At 38.8% G+C, this 14,290-nt stretch overlaps 1 protein-coding gene and 1 long non-coding RNA gene across 2 annotated transcripts in view; both read right to left on the minus strand.

Moving 5' to 3' along the window:
- Positions 1-2,107: 2,107 nt before the first annotated feature.
- LOC118412615 lies at positions 2,108-7,094 on the minus strand. The gene is made up of 4 exons (XR_004830793.1): positions 6,979-7,094; positions 3,525-3,647; positions 2,724-2,826; positions 2,108-2,413 (listed from the first exon to the last, which is right to left on the minus strand). It is a non-coding gene; the product is annotated as an uncharacterized LOC118412615 (long non-coding RNA).
- A 5,078-nt stretch (positions 7,095-12,172) lies between these two features.
- LOC118412341 (dTDP-glucose 4,6-dehydratase-like) overlaps positions 12,173-14,290 on the minus strand; it is a gene marked incomplete in the record, with an annotated part of 8,496 nt that continues 6,378 nt past the window's right edge. Inside the window, 2 exon segments of the mRNA XM_035815139.1 lie at positions 12,173-13,329; positions 13,593-13,694. Coding sequence (XP_035671032.1) covers positions 13,276-13,329; positions 13,593-13,694 — 156 coding nt within the window.

Consider the following 14,290-nt stretch of genomic DNA (forward strand, 5'->3'; position numbering starts at 1 on the left):
GTCCTTTTAAACGGGGCGTGATCGTGATAAGCAGTGAAAAAGACGAAGAAATCTACATTTTTCGGAACACAAAGATCGAATAAAATTGAAATTTTGGTAGTTTTTATATAACTCTATTATATTAGTACTAAAGTGATGTTTAGCACACAATAATATTACCTTTGTGATGCCTAAGAAAGAAGCCCTTCCTCTAAACTACTTCAAGTAATAAATATCCGATACTATCAAAACTTTTCTTTCCACCTTAGATTGTTAACTTGGTTCAAAGCATTGCTCAAGTCGTAATGCACAAGTTATACGTGAAATAATCCTTGTATCGAGTACCACAAATCATTATAAGAGCCTCTTTAAGCTGCTTAAGCCTAGTTATTGAGTACACAATGGCTAGTTTATAGTGTAAATATCAATATACGGAAGAATACAACTACACTACAAGTGTTTGGAAAAGTACATTAATGATGAAAACGGCATGATAGAAAATGAGAAAATTTCAACACATGATACACCTCTCTGTTTGTGGATACAATGTGACAAGAAAGTTTCTCACCTTTATGTTGGTAATACGTCGCCCTTCGTATCTGTATAGTTTGGTACAGCAATACGAAATATTTGTCTCAACTACGGCTTTTTACATTAAAAGAGGATTTAAAGAACTCTCACACAAATCGGAAAATGGACAGTCGCGATCCGGAATGTTCTGTTTCAAGATGGCTGCCGCAATGTTCGTCCCATGATTCTGCTAAAAAAGATCAAGGTCTAACTTCTGCACGGGGTACGGACTGGTATATGTGGGTAATGATTAACGTGTATCACTCCACAGGGCCGTGGTCATAATGATTAACACATACCGACGCACCACCCAGATATCCATGGAGATACGTGCATATGTGACTGGATAAGGTTTTAGGAAGGGGTATACGAGGGGCATATAACTCAAATCTTGGGGCGTAACTATAAAGGCTTTCATCGTTATTAAACAAAAATCAAATCATTTTTATCTTTTGATTTCTTTGACGCCCTTTTGCAAATCAGTACTAAGGTAAGAGGGCCGAAATATGAATTTCAAAATACGAGTCACTGTGATGAAATGGGCTTTTCTTCGCATGGCATACTAGTGAAAGCAGAATTCTTTTATCAATGCCTTGGATGTAGATACACAATGTAAACAGTTTCTAAGTTATATTTCACCTGTAAATTAATGAGTAATTGACGTTCTAGTAGAAAAAAGCCCCTTAGTTGAACTGCACACCTCTGGCCACAGCTCAAATGTACGCCCCCCCCCCCTCCCCACACCAGCTAACATTAATTAAAGGCCGCCGTACCAATGATACAAAAACTGGCAAACGTCACACAATTTTGTCTATAAAGTGATGTTTGCTCCTTATTGCTTTTATTGGGACCAGCGTGAAGACAATTGGATCATGAGAAATGAATCTTCTCTTTCAGGAATCGTTAAAATCCAAACAGTGGGTTCATTTGTACCTCACATGTTTTGAAAGCCATGGAGAGGAAATAGCGAGCCCCTCATCCCCAACGTTCAGATAATAATCAAACATCATGGAATTCACTTTGTGTAGCATCTATTACCTCTGTGAAGGAGGTATTGTATTCAGTCATCAAGTGCATGTGTGTTTGAATCTGAGGAATGGCTGGCTGTTGCTTTATAGAAGTTTGATTGGCATGGTATTTGTGGTATGTGGGGAGGAGTTGTAGCGTTTATCCTGAAGATACGCTTTTTGATACGCAATCTATCGGCTTTTGCATCGTTTTCTGTGCTGGATATGCTATGGTCGTCTTTCATGTCTAAAGTCTCAAAGTCTCTCAAAGTCTCAAAGTTGTATGTGTGGATGTTTGTATTTTTTTCTTTTGCAATCGTGGATGATGCCGTCACTGGTTATGACAATGGAGAGTTATGCAGATGAAACATTCATTAATGTAGATGAAACATTCGAAAATGTGATTTTGTTCATCATAATGAATACATGTCATCAGGTAGAAAACCTAGATAGGTAGGTAAATACATACATGGTGTTGCCTGGTAATAAGTTGCTTTAAGTAGGCTTCATGATTAAACTATCTCACAGTAAAGAGCACAAAAATACAGATGTTTGTATACGTTCAAATATCTTTATTGTTTCTTCAGTTTACATGACATTGTATCTTCCCCGCCAACCATATTTTTTCTGAATAACAAAATTAAAAAACACCCTCATTGTCGACAATGGGGAGTATGATGCTATTGTTACTGATAGTCGTTGATTGAACTTTGACCCTTGGAGAGATGCTCTCACTGGGAGAAAGGTCGTTGGGCAGCTGACCTCTGGGTGAAAGGTTGCGACCTTGACACCGGTAACGGCTGCAGGATCACGTGATAGCCAGCGTGCGTTTTCTCCTTTTGGTACAGTCACGTCATCTGGAATTTAAAAAAAAAAAGATTGGTTAAGAATGAATTCAAGTCTTGGGCAATAGAAATATGTGTTTAGGTCATACAGTTACAAACAATTGTGGCCTCCGTGAAACCTTTTTATCCAATCACAGCGCAAATTGGGCACACAAGACCTTCTCCCATTGGTCGTCTAGATCTCCAGGTACCTCGGGTATTTAGTCTGACAAACATTGGCATTTTCTAGCACTACTTCTAGTTCAACATGGTTATATAATTATTATTATTGTTGATATATGGTTACTTATCATTGTTTTCGTGTGTACATCTTTGTTCTTACCTCGACTGTAGTCCTCACTTGAAGGTCGCTGTACGCGATTGAAGGTCATCCATTGACCTTGTGGGTATCAGGTCACGGTGGATGTACCGGCCGCCATCTTGGTCTAATCAGAAAAGTGAACAATATCCTTAGTAGTTACTCATAAAACTTTATGTATATGTATAACGTTAAAACATCTACCAGTAAAAAATCGTACATGCTTATCATTACATATTCCATATATACAGCATATGCTAGAAATGCACTAAGATACATAGCATTTCGTAAGCAAGTATTCAAAAAAACAAACAAACAAAGAAGTAAAACAAACATACAAACATGCCATATATCTTCCTTCATGGGTCATAATACACTAAGTCCCTGTGAGCTAAATGAATGTAGTATTTATCTTTGCGTTGCTAAGTCCGACAAATATTTTCTACATAGTGCATGTCCATATTAACTGTAGTATTTATCTAAATATGGACTAGCTGAAGATGTCATCCTGGCGTAGTTGTTTTTAAGTCACCGCGTCACTGATCAGCGCTGGAGCTGATACAACGGAAGTGACGTAACAGCTTCCGGGCTGATCAGGGGCGAGAAGACCACATCATTTCTCAATCTCTGCTCCAACAAGTAGGAACTGCTTGTAGCTTTCTATGATAAAATCACACATACATATGCGCACACACACGCGCGCGCATACAAACACACACACGCGCGCGCGCACACACACACACACACACACACACACACATACACACACACACACACACACACACACACACACACACACACACACACAGACTTTTAAAATCATACCCTGCTATGCTGTTGTTCTCTGCACTGAACTTCACATCATGGTTTGGAAGCGCCCTCTACCAATTTGTCCATGTGTCGCACAAAGTACCATGCACGTGGTCGTAGCCACGGTACACCTGCCATCTGGAAAAGGAGGAGAACACTCTTGAGTATGCGACTCTTTGCCTTTATACAGAGAAAGTCGTCTTCTAGTTAGTCCTAGTCCTATATCATCAGCAACTATAAAAAATAATGCACAGTTCACGAACTAAAGACTATCAGAAATTCGCAAATTGCTCATGAGTTTCGAACGAAAAGCTTATCATACTTAACCTTCGTGATTTAATTGGATACATATGCTAAGTGTTGTCAAATCTCACTTCTAAGCCACCACATATTGCGTTTTTAAAACTTTTTCACACCGCCAAACACACCTCTAAATGCCAAGGCCTTCTTTTATCTAGTGTTTTTTCTCATACTTCCGCTGCTAGACGAAAAGCAAGCAGGCCTAGAAGAGAGGTCACTATGTTGGCGCCACGTCCACAACTAATTGAAGCACCTCTCAAAAGAAAAATGCAGCTAGCTGCTTTGCATGAACAATGCGACACAAAAGTAAAAGCGAAAAATGTTCTCGGAACATCCGTTTTTTTAAAACAAGATAACAGTTACGACGACTTGCTGGTATGGTCGACCTAAGTTTATGAAGCGAGTATCTGACAGTTTGCGCCAAATTGCAACACGAAAACAAGCGCAATCAGCCCAAATTGTCTCCTGAAATTGCGACTTTGTTTCAATTTTAAGAAAATTCATTCACAATTCATAAAATGTTCTAAATGAGCGTGAAATTGTGCAATCTATACATATTTTATGATTTTACCCACACTGTGCTATATTTCGTAAGCGAACATCCTATTGTATCTTTGTACATTGTACAGTTTTGTTTTTATTCAGTGGCAACAGTGTGATTTCCAAACAAATTCGCAAAGTTTGCGCAATTTGGCGCATTCCAGAGACATATCATCCACTAATAACGAACCGTCCACGGTTGTTTTTCTGACCCCTCCCGTGGGTAAACAATCCAGTCCTGGCGACGTGGCTATTTTTTGATGGAGTTTGTCTTTGCATACTGACCGCCGCTTCACCCCATACCACAGTAGCCACGTGGCAACCGTACAGTACTAGTATCAACATGTCGTGTTGAAATCTTGTTCGTATTTTAAGATTTTAGTAGCCATGCGGCAACCGTACAGTATTAACATGCCGTGCAAGACATTTTGGAATTGTCCTTCTTTGAAAATTTTAAAACAGCGAAACGACAGGAGTAAGGAAGGAAGAAAAGAATGAAACGAATTATGTAAAGGTTCTGATACAGCTACGTAGTGTAATACCGGTTTGGAGCGATGGAAAAAAAATATTTATATACAATTCTAGTGTTCTATTTAGTGTGTATATGATATGGCACAACAATAATTTTTTTTTTCTGTTTGAGGTCCGGAACCACTTTAAGAATTCTATTAGAATATTATCAAAAGAAGTTTTGCCTTCATCTAAGTTTTCAGAAAGCTTTCAAAAAAATATTAGAAGAAAGAACAAAGAAGATTCGAAGGGAAAGGCTGAAAGCTGTATATACCGTTTGCTCAATATTCTTGAGGGACATTTGTAGCCTTCTGTGATGTTTGGACGGTGAGATATTCTCTTGACCATTAGTTCGATACAAAGTCCGTATGCTTTTGCGTACCTGCATAGCTCCACACCCATTGTTTTTAGCTTTAATGTAAAATCTTTATCTCCTAAAACAACAGGAATATTGAACAAGTGTCACTCATACTCTGCTGCAGGGGGCGGTTTTGTTGCCATTTGGTAAATATGACTAACCGTTTATAATGATCAAAGAAAAAAGCCGACAGTCATACACATATATTGTACGTAGTAAGACAAGGAACTCCCCCAAACGCTTAACTCTAACTAAGGACCATATCTTGTGTTCGTCACTTTAAATTTAGTCCATTGTCCTTTATTTTTCTTATGTAATAAAAACCAAACTCTGTTATTGAGCATTCTGTGTTACTGTTTGTCCCACCCATTTTTAAAAAGCGGTATTTTTTACAAAATCTGTAAGAACTTATGGCTGGAAAGTAATTGTTTTTTCTATACTAGATATTGAAAAGTATCCACGTATCTTTCTGGACATCTGCTTAAAGATTACTAGAACATACATTCAGTCTTGCTTGACTCTTGGTGAATTGAACTACATGCATGTTTTCGTATAGCTTTGTGAATACGACAAGTTGAGTACTAGTATTGTCTTTAACCGACTTTCTTCACTCCACGCAGGTGTGAAAATGGTTACCTGACTTCAATTAGTGAGGCAAAAGGCAGTTGAAGGAAAGGAATGGGCTCCGCCTTCCAATACCGTGTCCTGTATCTATATAGATAGACACAGTGGATAACTACAACAACACACTACGGTCTCGAAAAGACTGTGGGACTTTTAAATTGTTGTTCTGTTAACGAACCCTTTTCTATTTCAATCGCATTTTTCTTCTCTTTTGGGACGATAGAAACTAGGCGTAACGTACCGTACTATATTACACTCTACGTCGCCACTCTACGTGTATTTTCCCTATCACTTTGATTTGATCGGTTCAATCAAATTCTAGTCAATTCAACCTGACGTACAGTAGCCACACGCCCCACATAGTTTTTTCTGGTCAACAATCTCCACGTTTTGTCTATACATTATTTTAGCAAAGGAAAAAAAGACCCTAAAGCTCAGATTTTGCTTCTATTGAAATAATGATGAAATCAATTAAGGAGAAGTTAAAAACCTTTCCTTAACTAATAACAGTGGTCTAATAAAATCGAGTAGATTATTTGATTAAAAACAATGTCGGTTACTCCAAATACACCATTAAAGTATTTTTGAAGCAGTTCAATTATTTGTCGGATTTTAAACGTAAGGCAATTCTACACGTGAAATAAAAAAACTATCAAACTAAGATTTTGAATGACTTTGTTTTAAACCTTGTGTGAATCCAATTCTCTAACCTTTTCCTTTTTCCCAAACACGTTGACCAAAAAATTATACTGATCTACCGTTATTTCTCTTTGAGAAAAGGGGAAACATTTATAGTAACCCTATAGAAGAATTTGGGACCTGTCGGACAAAATAACATTTTCATAGAACTTTTGTTTCTTAGTGTCTTACTGATACATTGTAAGACACACAAGCAATTTTGATATCGGCAACAAAGACCAATTTAGACTTGAGCAAGGCAACGCAATAACATGTTTTTTTCCGATTTTGATCTTGAAAAAAATCACGTCTGTCTCTTTGCTGCAACGATGCATTTAAGACTTTTATGCACGAAACAATTTAGATGCTAGCCCAATGCAAAAGGTACAAATGTTAGCTATTGAGAGATTTGTTGGTCTAGATTTTTAGAAAGACGAAGGACAAGATGTTGAAACTCACCTGGAATCGTGAGAGGACAGAAAAGAAGCCCTGCCTCTCACCTGGACGTCTCTGTCCCAAAATGGCCGATCTTCGCGACTCCTCTACACGTACGCTACCAATCTACCAATCATTAACGTTTAAAAAACGATACACTACGACGTGATTGGTCAAGCGTTTAATTTGTTTACTGTGCCACAACTCTTCTAACGAATGATTGACAGGCGTTTTGAACGATTGGGTATGCAAATCTTTGCCCTGGCAGCAAGTTTGCATACATATACAAAGAAAGAAGAGAATTATTTTACAAAGAGAACCGTTGATATTCTAAGGGTTTGCGTGAACTTTATCTTTCTTTAAACGCCCTTTCCTATTGGTTGTTTATTAACGGTAAGGGTCATAGGTCACCGGACGAGGTTAGGCTAAATTCTTCCACTAATATTTGCATACCAGGCGGAGCAGGTATGGGCAAACAAACTGCCTTTCATGGTGTGATAATATCGACAATAATTAACACAGTTGTATAAACTTCTCACACACTAAGTACCCTGTTTTTACCAGGCCGAAGTATACAACTTAAGTGTTTTGCGTCCATTGAGAATGGTAACTTGATAAAGAAACGAATTACTGTACTAACGCAGTACCATAGTGATACAAAACTAAAATGTGGTTATATCTATGTGTTAAAATGAGAGAGAAAGGGTGGCTACAATACAAAAAGATACTTGCTTTAGAATCAATTATAAGTCAACGCGCAAGGGTTTTAGATATTTTTTTCTATTTGCTATTTGGACAGACGAGGATAATGTGGCACTGAACTCAGTTTTGTAACTTATATTAACAGAAAGTGCCACATACACAGTACAGACAGAAGGTAAAGGTAGTCTTTTTCTTTTGCTGCCCCGACCGAAGTCAGGTATCCACTACACCTGAGTGAAGTGAGGAAGGTCGGATAAAGTGTCTTTCCCAAGGGCACAACGTCGGTGGCACGGCGGGGATCGAACTCGGGATCAATGGATCCCCAGCCGAACGCTCTACCAGTCTGAGATAATATTTGTAATTTGTTCGAATTATTTTGAATAAAAGACTTTTCCATTTTCGATGTTTGAAATTATTCATATAACATCAATTACCATGATATTGCCAGGTTTACTGCAATTTCTGAGATGATACTAATTTAGCAAATGACCAACGCATATCTTTTTTCCAATGTTATATTTGCGAGTTTTTTTTGCAGCCTTCACAGAATAAGGCGATTTTGTCTCAGTTAAAAAACAGCATTTTGACTTGATCCAGGCTTACATGTGATTGGTGCGTGGGCAAATTTGTACCTTGCTCAACAAATAAAACCGTTACATCGGACTTTAACTCACCGATAAGGACCGGTGCTGATTCAGTGATAATGTTATTTAAACACAGAGGCGGCGACCATTGAGTGACCACTGGACAACTAAAAATTCTCACTAGAAATTTAGTCGTTCAACTACCTCCTTCCAATGAACATGGAGGGGGGGGGGCATAACTAATGACTTTAAATTTACGGCACAATTTTTTAGTAACCAGGCAGCCAATTGGGAAAGGGTTTATCAAAGATCATTCTAGATGTGTCGCAGTATTGTACTCCTGAATGTAAGTGACCTTTTGTAAGCGGTATTTTCACGTCCAAATAAACACGGGGAAGATTGTTCGCCGTTACCGTGTACAAAGTGCAGGGAACAGACACAATTTTGTATTGAGGCAGATATGCTTATATGCTTCTTTTATTCTCACCTTGTAAGTATATTAAAAGATTAGCCTATAACATTGGAGAAACAAAAAAAATATATGAAAATTTATATAATGAGAAGCAACGTGGGCCATTTTACAGCACAATACTGGCAACTTCACACCAAAATTTGTCGTTCAGCCAAGTATGTGTATTCAACTAGGGCAATAAACTGTGTAACAGACCCCAAATGCAAAACAAATTAGATTTTTCTCTACAGTAATATACTATCTACACGTACATTGGGCTGGGTGATCAGCATTTAGTACATGTTACGCTGAATTTTGAAGTTTATAGTACCAAGCTGGCACAAAAGTCTGGGGCCAACCATGAGTTAAGACCCCATCTCCCAACACCCATCTCCCGTTGCTGGAATGGCGAAAGTACTGGCGGAAAAGTTGGATGTAGTCGGCGGGCCAGGTCGTATAAGGGTAGGGCGATAGTTTGCCAAATTGGGGGCACTCGGCCTCCATGGACTTTCACCCAAGGAAGAAATATCTACACCATACACCTCAGTAATACAGATTCATATTTCTAATTAAAGTTTAGCCAAACCTTTGATTATAAAATGATATCTGCTCTTATATTTTCGAATTCACAGTCACTAAGAAGCGAGAAGAAGTCGAATTCACTTATAATCTTAGATTATAATTCTTCTGCAAGCGTGACAATGCATACATGTACCCGTAAGCTATTCTTTGTTGTGACCTGTACTTAACCCAGTGGGTATATATGTACAGTACAGGTCTTCATTCATTCAATGTAAAGTGTTGGACAGGAACTGGACAGGTAGTGTTGTTTGTTGTGACGTGTACACACTGATATCGTTCATGAGTTAATCGGATTACCGTACAGATTACAGACATAATCCGATGTGAGATGATCGGATTAAGATATCTAAACAGGGATAATCCGCTGAGCAATATTTGATATTCTCGTTACAGAATGTGGGATAACAAGTGGCCGGGATGACAGCCTTGTCTATTAAGCTCATAATTAATTACTTTACTTCCACTGTTCGCTATTCCTCTGTTGGGAAGGCGGCAAGGGGTAGTCTGGATGCCAGACTGTTTCCAGGGCCTACACTGGCTAGACTCGAGCTCTACCTGGCCAGGGGAGTGAGTCCACGCTAAAGCTTATGTCCCCACTTTTTTGTTTGATATTCTATTCATACATTTTTATTCTGTAATTGCTGGATGGTTTTCATACGTTTGTTTTGTTGAATAAAAAAAAAAGAATTATCTTGGATCACGATGCATTTAAATCTAAAGAAACGTGTAAATTTTCCAGTGGTTGAATTTTCGTGGTGATAATTGGTTCAGTTTTCTTTATCCAAGCGGTCAAAACCAAATGTATACTCGTAAGTGAACTTTTGTGGACATGTGGGACAATACATACATATTGTTACATTGTAAGTCCTATTTTGGAATCGCTTGATGAAACACTTGTAACACCTGTATTTACTTCGAACACAAGTTGGAAAACAGGCATTCAGAAATTAGAATAAAGTAGATAAAAATTCAGACAGCATTTCAAGTTTACCCCAGCAGCAACAGTTGATGTATTACAGTCTAGATGTCTACACTAAAATTATATTGTACATTCTGAAAAAAAAATTATGTCCCCCCTCCGGAGGCCGGCCAACTCCTCTGGTAGCAAAAATCCCCTGGCAAATTACTAAGTATACTCCCTATAAATGATAGCCAGCGTAGTCAATCTGGTAGAGACTAGTACACTGACTGGCTCCTCAGCTCTAGGGCCAAAAAGCCACAAGGAAATCTTATGATTAAGTGTCTAACTCTAATTGGAAAAAATTGCTAAATTAATATCTGAAGTGTATATAATTGGTATATCTCTTGAAATCTCTTCAAATTCATGTGGCGGTATTATGGCCTTTGGTGGAATCAAGAGAGGTGATGTTACTCACTTTCACACACCAAGCTATCAAGAAAAATCCATCATCACGCTCTCAGGTTATCATGTTGACACTCAGACACGCACATACACTAGCGCTGCCTAAAAACATCACCTTCTTGGCGAAGGTAACAATTAACTAGGAGAGGCTTTACCATTCTTGTGTATTTGTCCCTGCCCCTGACTCCATTATCAGCTACGCTGCCTGTGAGTCTGTGCAATTTATTTGTCACATTTCCGAATAAATAAACAGGAGAGGCTTTCTACAAAAAAAGGTTCCCCTCCTTGCGCGGGACAATGGAACTCCGTGGTAGCCGAACTCATCCGGCAAAGATTGTCCCTGTACATAGCCGACGGAGTTAGTCTGGTAGTGACTACGTCGTGGATCATAAACATGTAACCAAGGAGATAAAAGCTCGTTGATGTAACAGAATGTATTCAGGTGCCTTGCAACTCCTTTTCTCTATCCTTTCAACAGCAAAAATCCTTCCACGCCAACTGGAAGTGCATGGTACTCTGAAGGAGTGGGACTTTTGGTGTTGTCCCTCTTATCGCCACCAGCATTGAGGTCGACGTCACGAGTTGGTGCAGGAACGCCTCCTAGTGACTAGTGTTGATATAACAGTCACTAAATGACGATCAGCTTTTGTGTTGGACATAACGTTTATCTTCTTCAGGTGAGGGTGGAAGCTATCACATACACAAAATACATCATCTTTCTCGCATACACACGTTTCCATGTACTCACATTCACACACACACATCCATGTACACACACACATCCAAGCACACACGCACACATACACATCCACACACTTATACATACATGCACACACAACCAAAGAAAATGAACAGAGATCTGCAAAAATGCGGTGATTTATTTTCCTCATGAAGCAAACACACAGATTTCTAAAAAGTCGCACTTCCTTGGCACTATCCTCTCCAATCAAATACTACTATTTATAGAATTATTACATTAAACTATATAAACTATAACTCAATACAGGTCTACGCATATTATAATTGCACTATAAGGCATCTAAAGATGAGAATTGCACGATAGGAAGAACTAAAAAAACATTGCATTTTTTTATTATCCATACGCAATATCAGAATACAAAACTATAGTCTTGTTTCAGATAGAGATGCAGCTATCAAGTCTTGGCACATTTATATATATATCTTAAAGGTACAACCAATAATGTCAGATCCAACCACCGTGTTGTATCTTATTTGCAAAATTCACCAGAAGTTGATAAAGTTTTGGTGCCTTTAAACAAAAAAAATCATACAACAGCAATTTCAACATCCAAATCCCATATTCAAATTTTTGTCAGTGCGGCATGTGAACTTTTGTGAAGTGTGCTCGAATTATTCTATGGAAGCCTGTGTGATACAAGTAGAAGCCCGTGTCATACTATAAAATATGGACCGGTCCGGAAACCCTGTATCACATCTTACGTGGGCCAAAGTATGACTAAGGCCAAAGGTGTAGTACATGATAATGTGCATAACTATAGAAAAATTCACATTTCATATAATCATCTCATTCTTAAACCTAGTTTTCCAGTCTTCTACTTCAGTCTCAGCTCCTTTTGTAAGTAATATGATATTTTGGAAACTTTTCATAAGGCAGTTTTGAAAATTTGGCAGAATTTTGCGTCGAATTACAGATATGATTGCATCCAATTGCAAGGCCAGCTACAACACTGAAAACTCTCTAGCATGCTAAAATAGTCTTAAATACTTGGGTAGTGTGCTATAAATTAGCATTGGAAGCCCTTTCATTAATCTTCTCGATAATTGATGTGTGCATTATGTCATCCATACATGTGTATGTATAATCAAATAATTATAGCCTTTAAGATAGTCAAAGAAACTGGCACATACAATTCCTTAACCCTTGCAATACTGTGAAAGCTTTTGGCACCACATCTGTATATGCGTATAGCGTTAGGCATCATGGAGAGAAGGTTTAATTTGTCTTGTCTAGACTTGCAAGATGGGTCATTTAAACTTGAGGGTGGTCAGAGGACTGACCAAAGGCTTGTTGGTAAGGGCTTGACTTTGTGTATTGGACATCGGACGTGAAGTTTTTCTTACTTTATCGATAACTGTCAAAGATGAACCTTCATGCAATTATTCAACCCCCTTGTTTCAAATGGCAACTTGAAGATATGGGCACTTTCAAGGTTGTTCCAATACGACCTCATTATCAGCATTGTTTGAAACTTTATCTATAGCAACTTAACAAAGGACACTATGTCAGAGTATAAAAGCACATGGTGGCTTTGTTGTTAGGGTAGCTCATAGTCAAGCTGATTTGGTGTAGAGACAGGTGAACACCTACTGTACTGTCAGGTGCACACCTACTGTACTGACAGGTGCACACCTACTGTACTGTCAGGTGCACACCTACTGTACTGACAGGTGCACACCTACTGTACTGACAGGTGCACACCTACTGTACTGACAGGTGCACACCTACTTTACTGACAGGTGTGTATCTGTTGTACTGACAGGTGCACACCTGTTGTACTGACAGGTGTGTATCTGGTGTACTGAAAGGTGCACACCTGTTGTTGTAACAGATGCAAAACAGGTGTCAAGTAGGCACATGTGGTAAAAACAGGTGTTCCTCATGACAGTAGTGACCTTGGAAAGAGGTCCTGAGCAGCAAACCCTTCCACTACCTGCAAACAAGACGATGAAAATGATTTCAAACCTGGTAAGCTAACTGATAACAAAAATCACCAGAGAAAAACAGAAAATTTTTTATAAATTTCAAATCATATGTACATGTACCTGGTCCAAGATGTGATCATTATTGGTGGCATACCTTATTCAAGTTCTATGTTTTAGTCCAACAGACATGTCTGAAACATGCCCCACATCAGTAGTGCGTACTTAAATCAAGAAAATACTGTAGTGACTACTGTGATGGTAGACTTGTTACCTCTCGAAGGCTGTCCACTGTGAGGTGCGGGTGCTGGTAGGTAAACCCTGTGGCTTCTATTGCACTGCCATCAACGCAGAGGTGCTTGTTATACAGCTGTTCCTGTGGACACACATTAGCTGTGTGAGGGTTAAAGACATCTGCAGCACGTACTGTGGGGTCATGTGGCATACTGGACGGGTATATGGCTCAGATCCCTGAGGTCCTGGGTTTGAATTCTGGCGCCATTCGAACACTCAACATATGACTTTCCTCACTTCACCAGGGTGTAAGAATGGATACCTGACTTCGGCTGAGGAGGTAAAAGGCGTTAGGAAGAGAGGGACGGGCTCCACCTTCCAATACCGTACCCTAGACACAGTATCACAGTAACAACCCACTGCCTCTATGGCCTTTACCATTACATTTGTACCTTTTTTAAGCATGTACTAAACTGAAAGTGTAATTGATCTAGTAAATCTCATCAAAGAGCTACAGCTGTACTCTTACTCTTTTCCTGACAGACAGACAGTACAGTATTTACAGGTTCATTTGTTCTAGAGAAATTTCACTTCATTCTATGAACACAATGAACAGTGGACCATGGCTTAATATCCCTTATTACTTAGCTGCCCTTTCCAGTAGCATGGAAAATCCATTTCCATTTTCAATCAACATGAATACTGCTACGTGTATAAAACATTAACACAACATTATGA

The sequence above is a fragment of the Branchiostoma floridae genome, chromosome 3, assembly GCF_000003815.2.
Source record: "Branchiostoma floridae strain S238N-H82 chromosome 3, Bfl_VNyyK, whole genome shotgun sequence".
Classification (NCBI taxonomy): Eukaryota; Metazoa; Chordata; class Leptocardii; order Amphioxiformes; family Branchiostomatidae; genus Branchiostoma; species Branchiostoma floridae.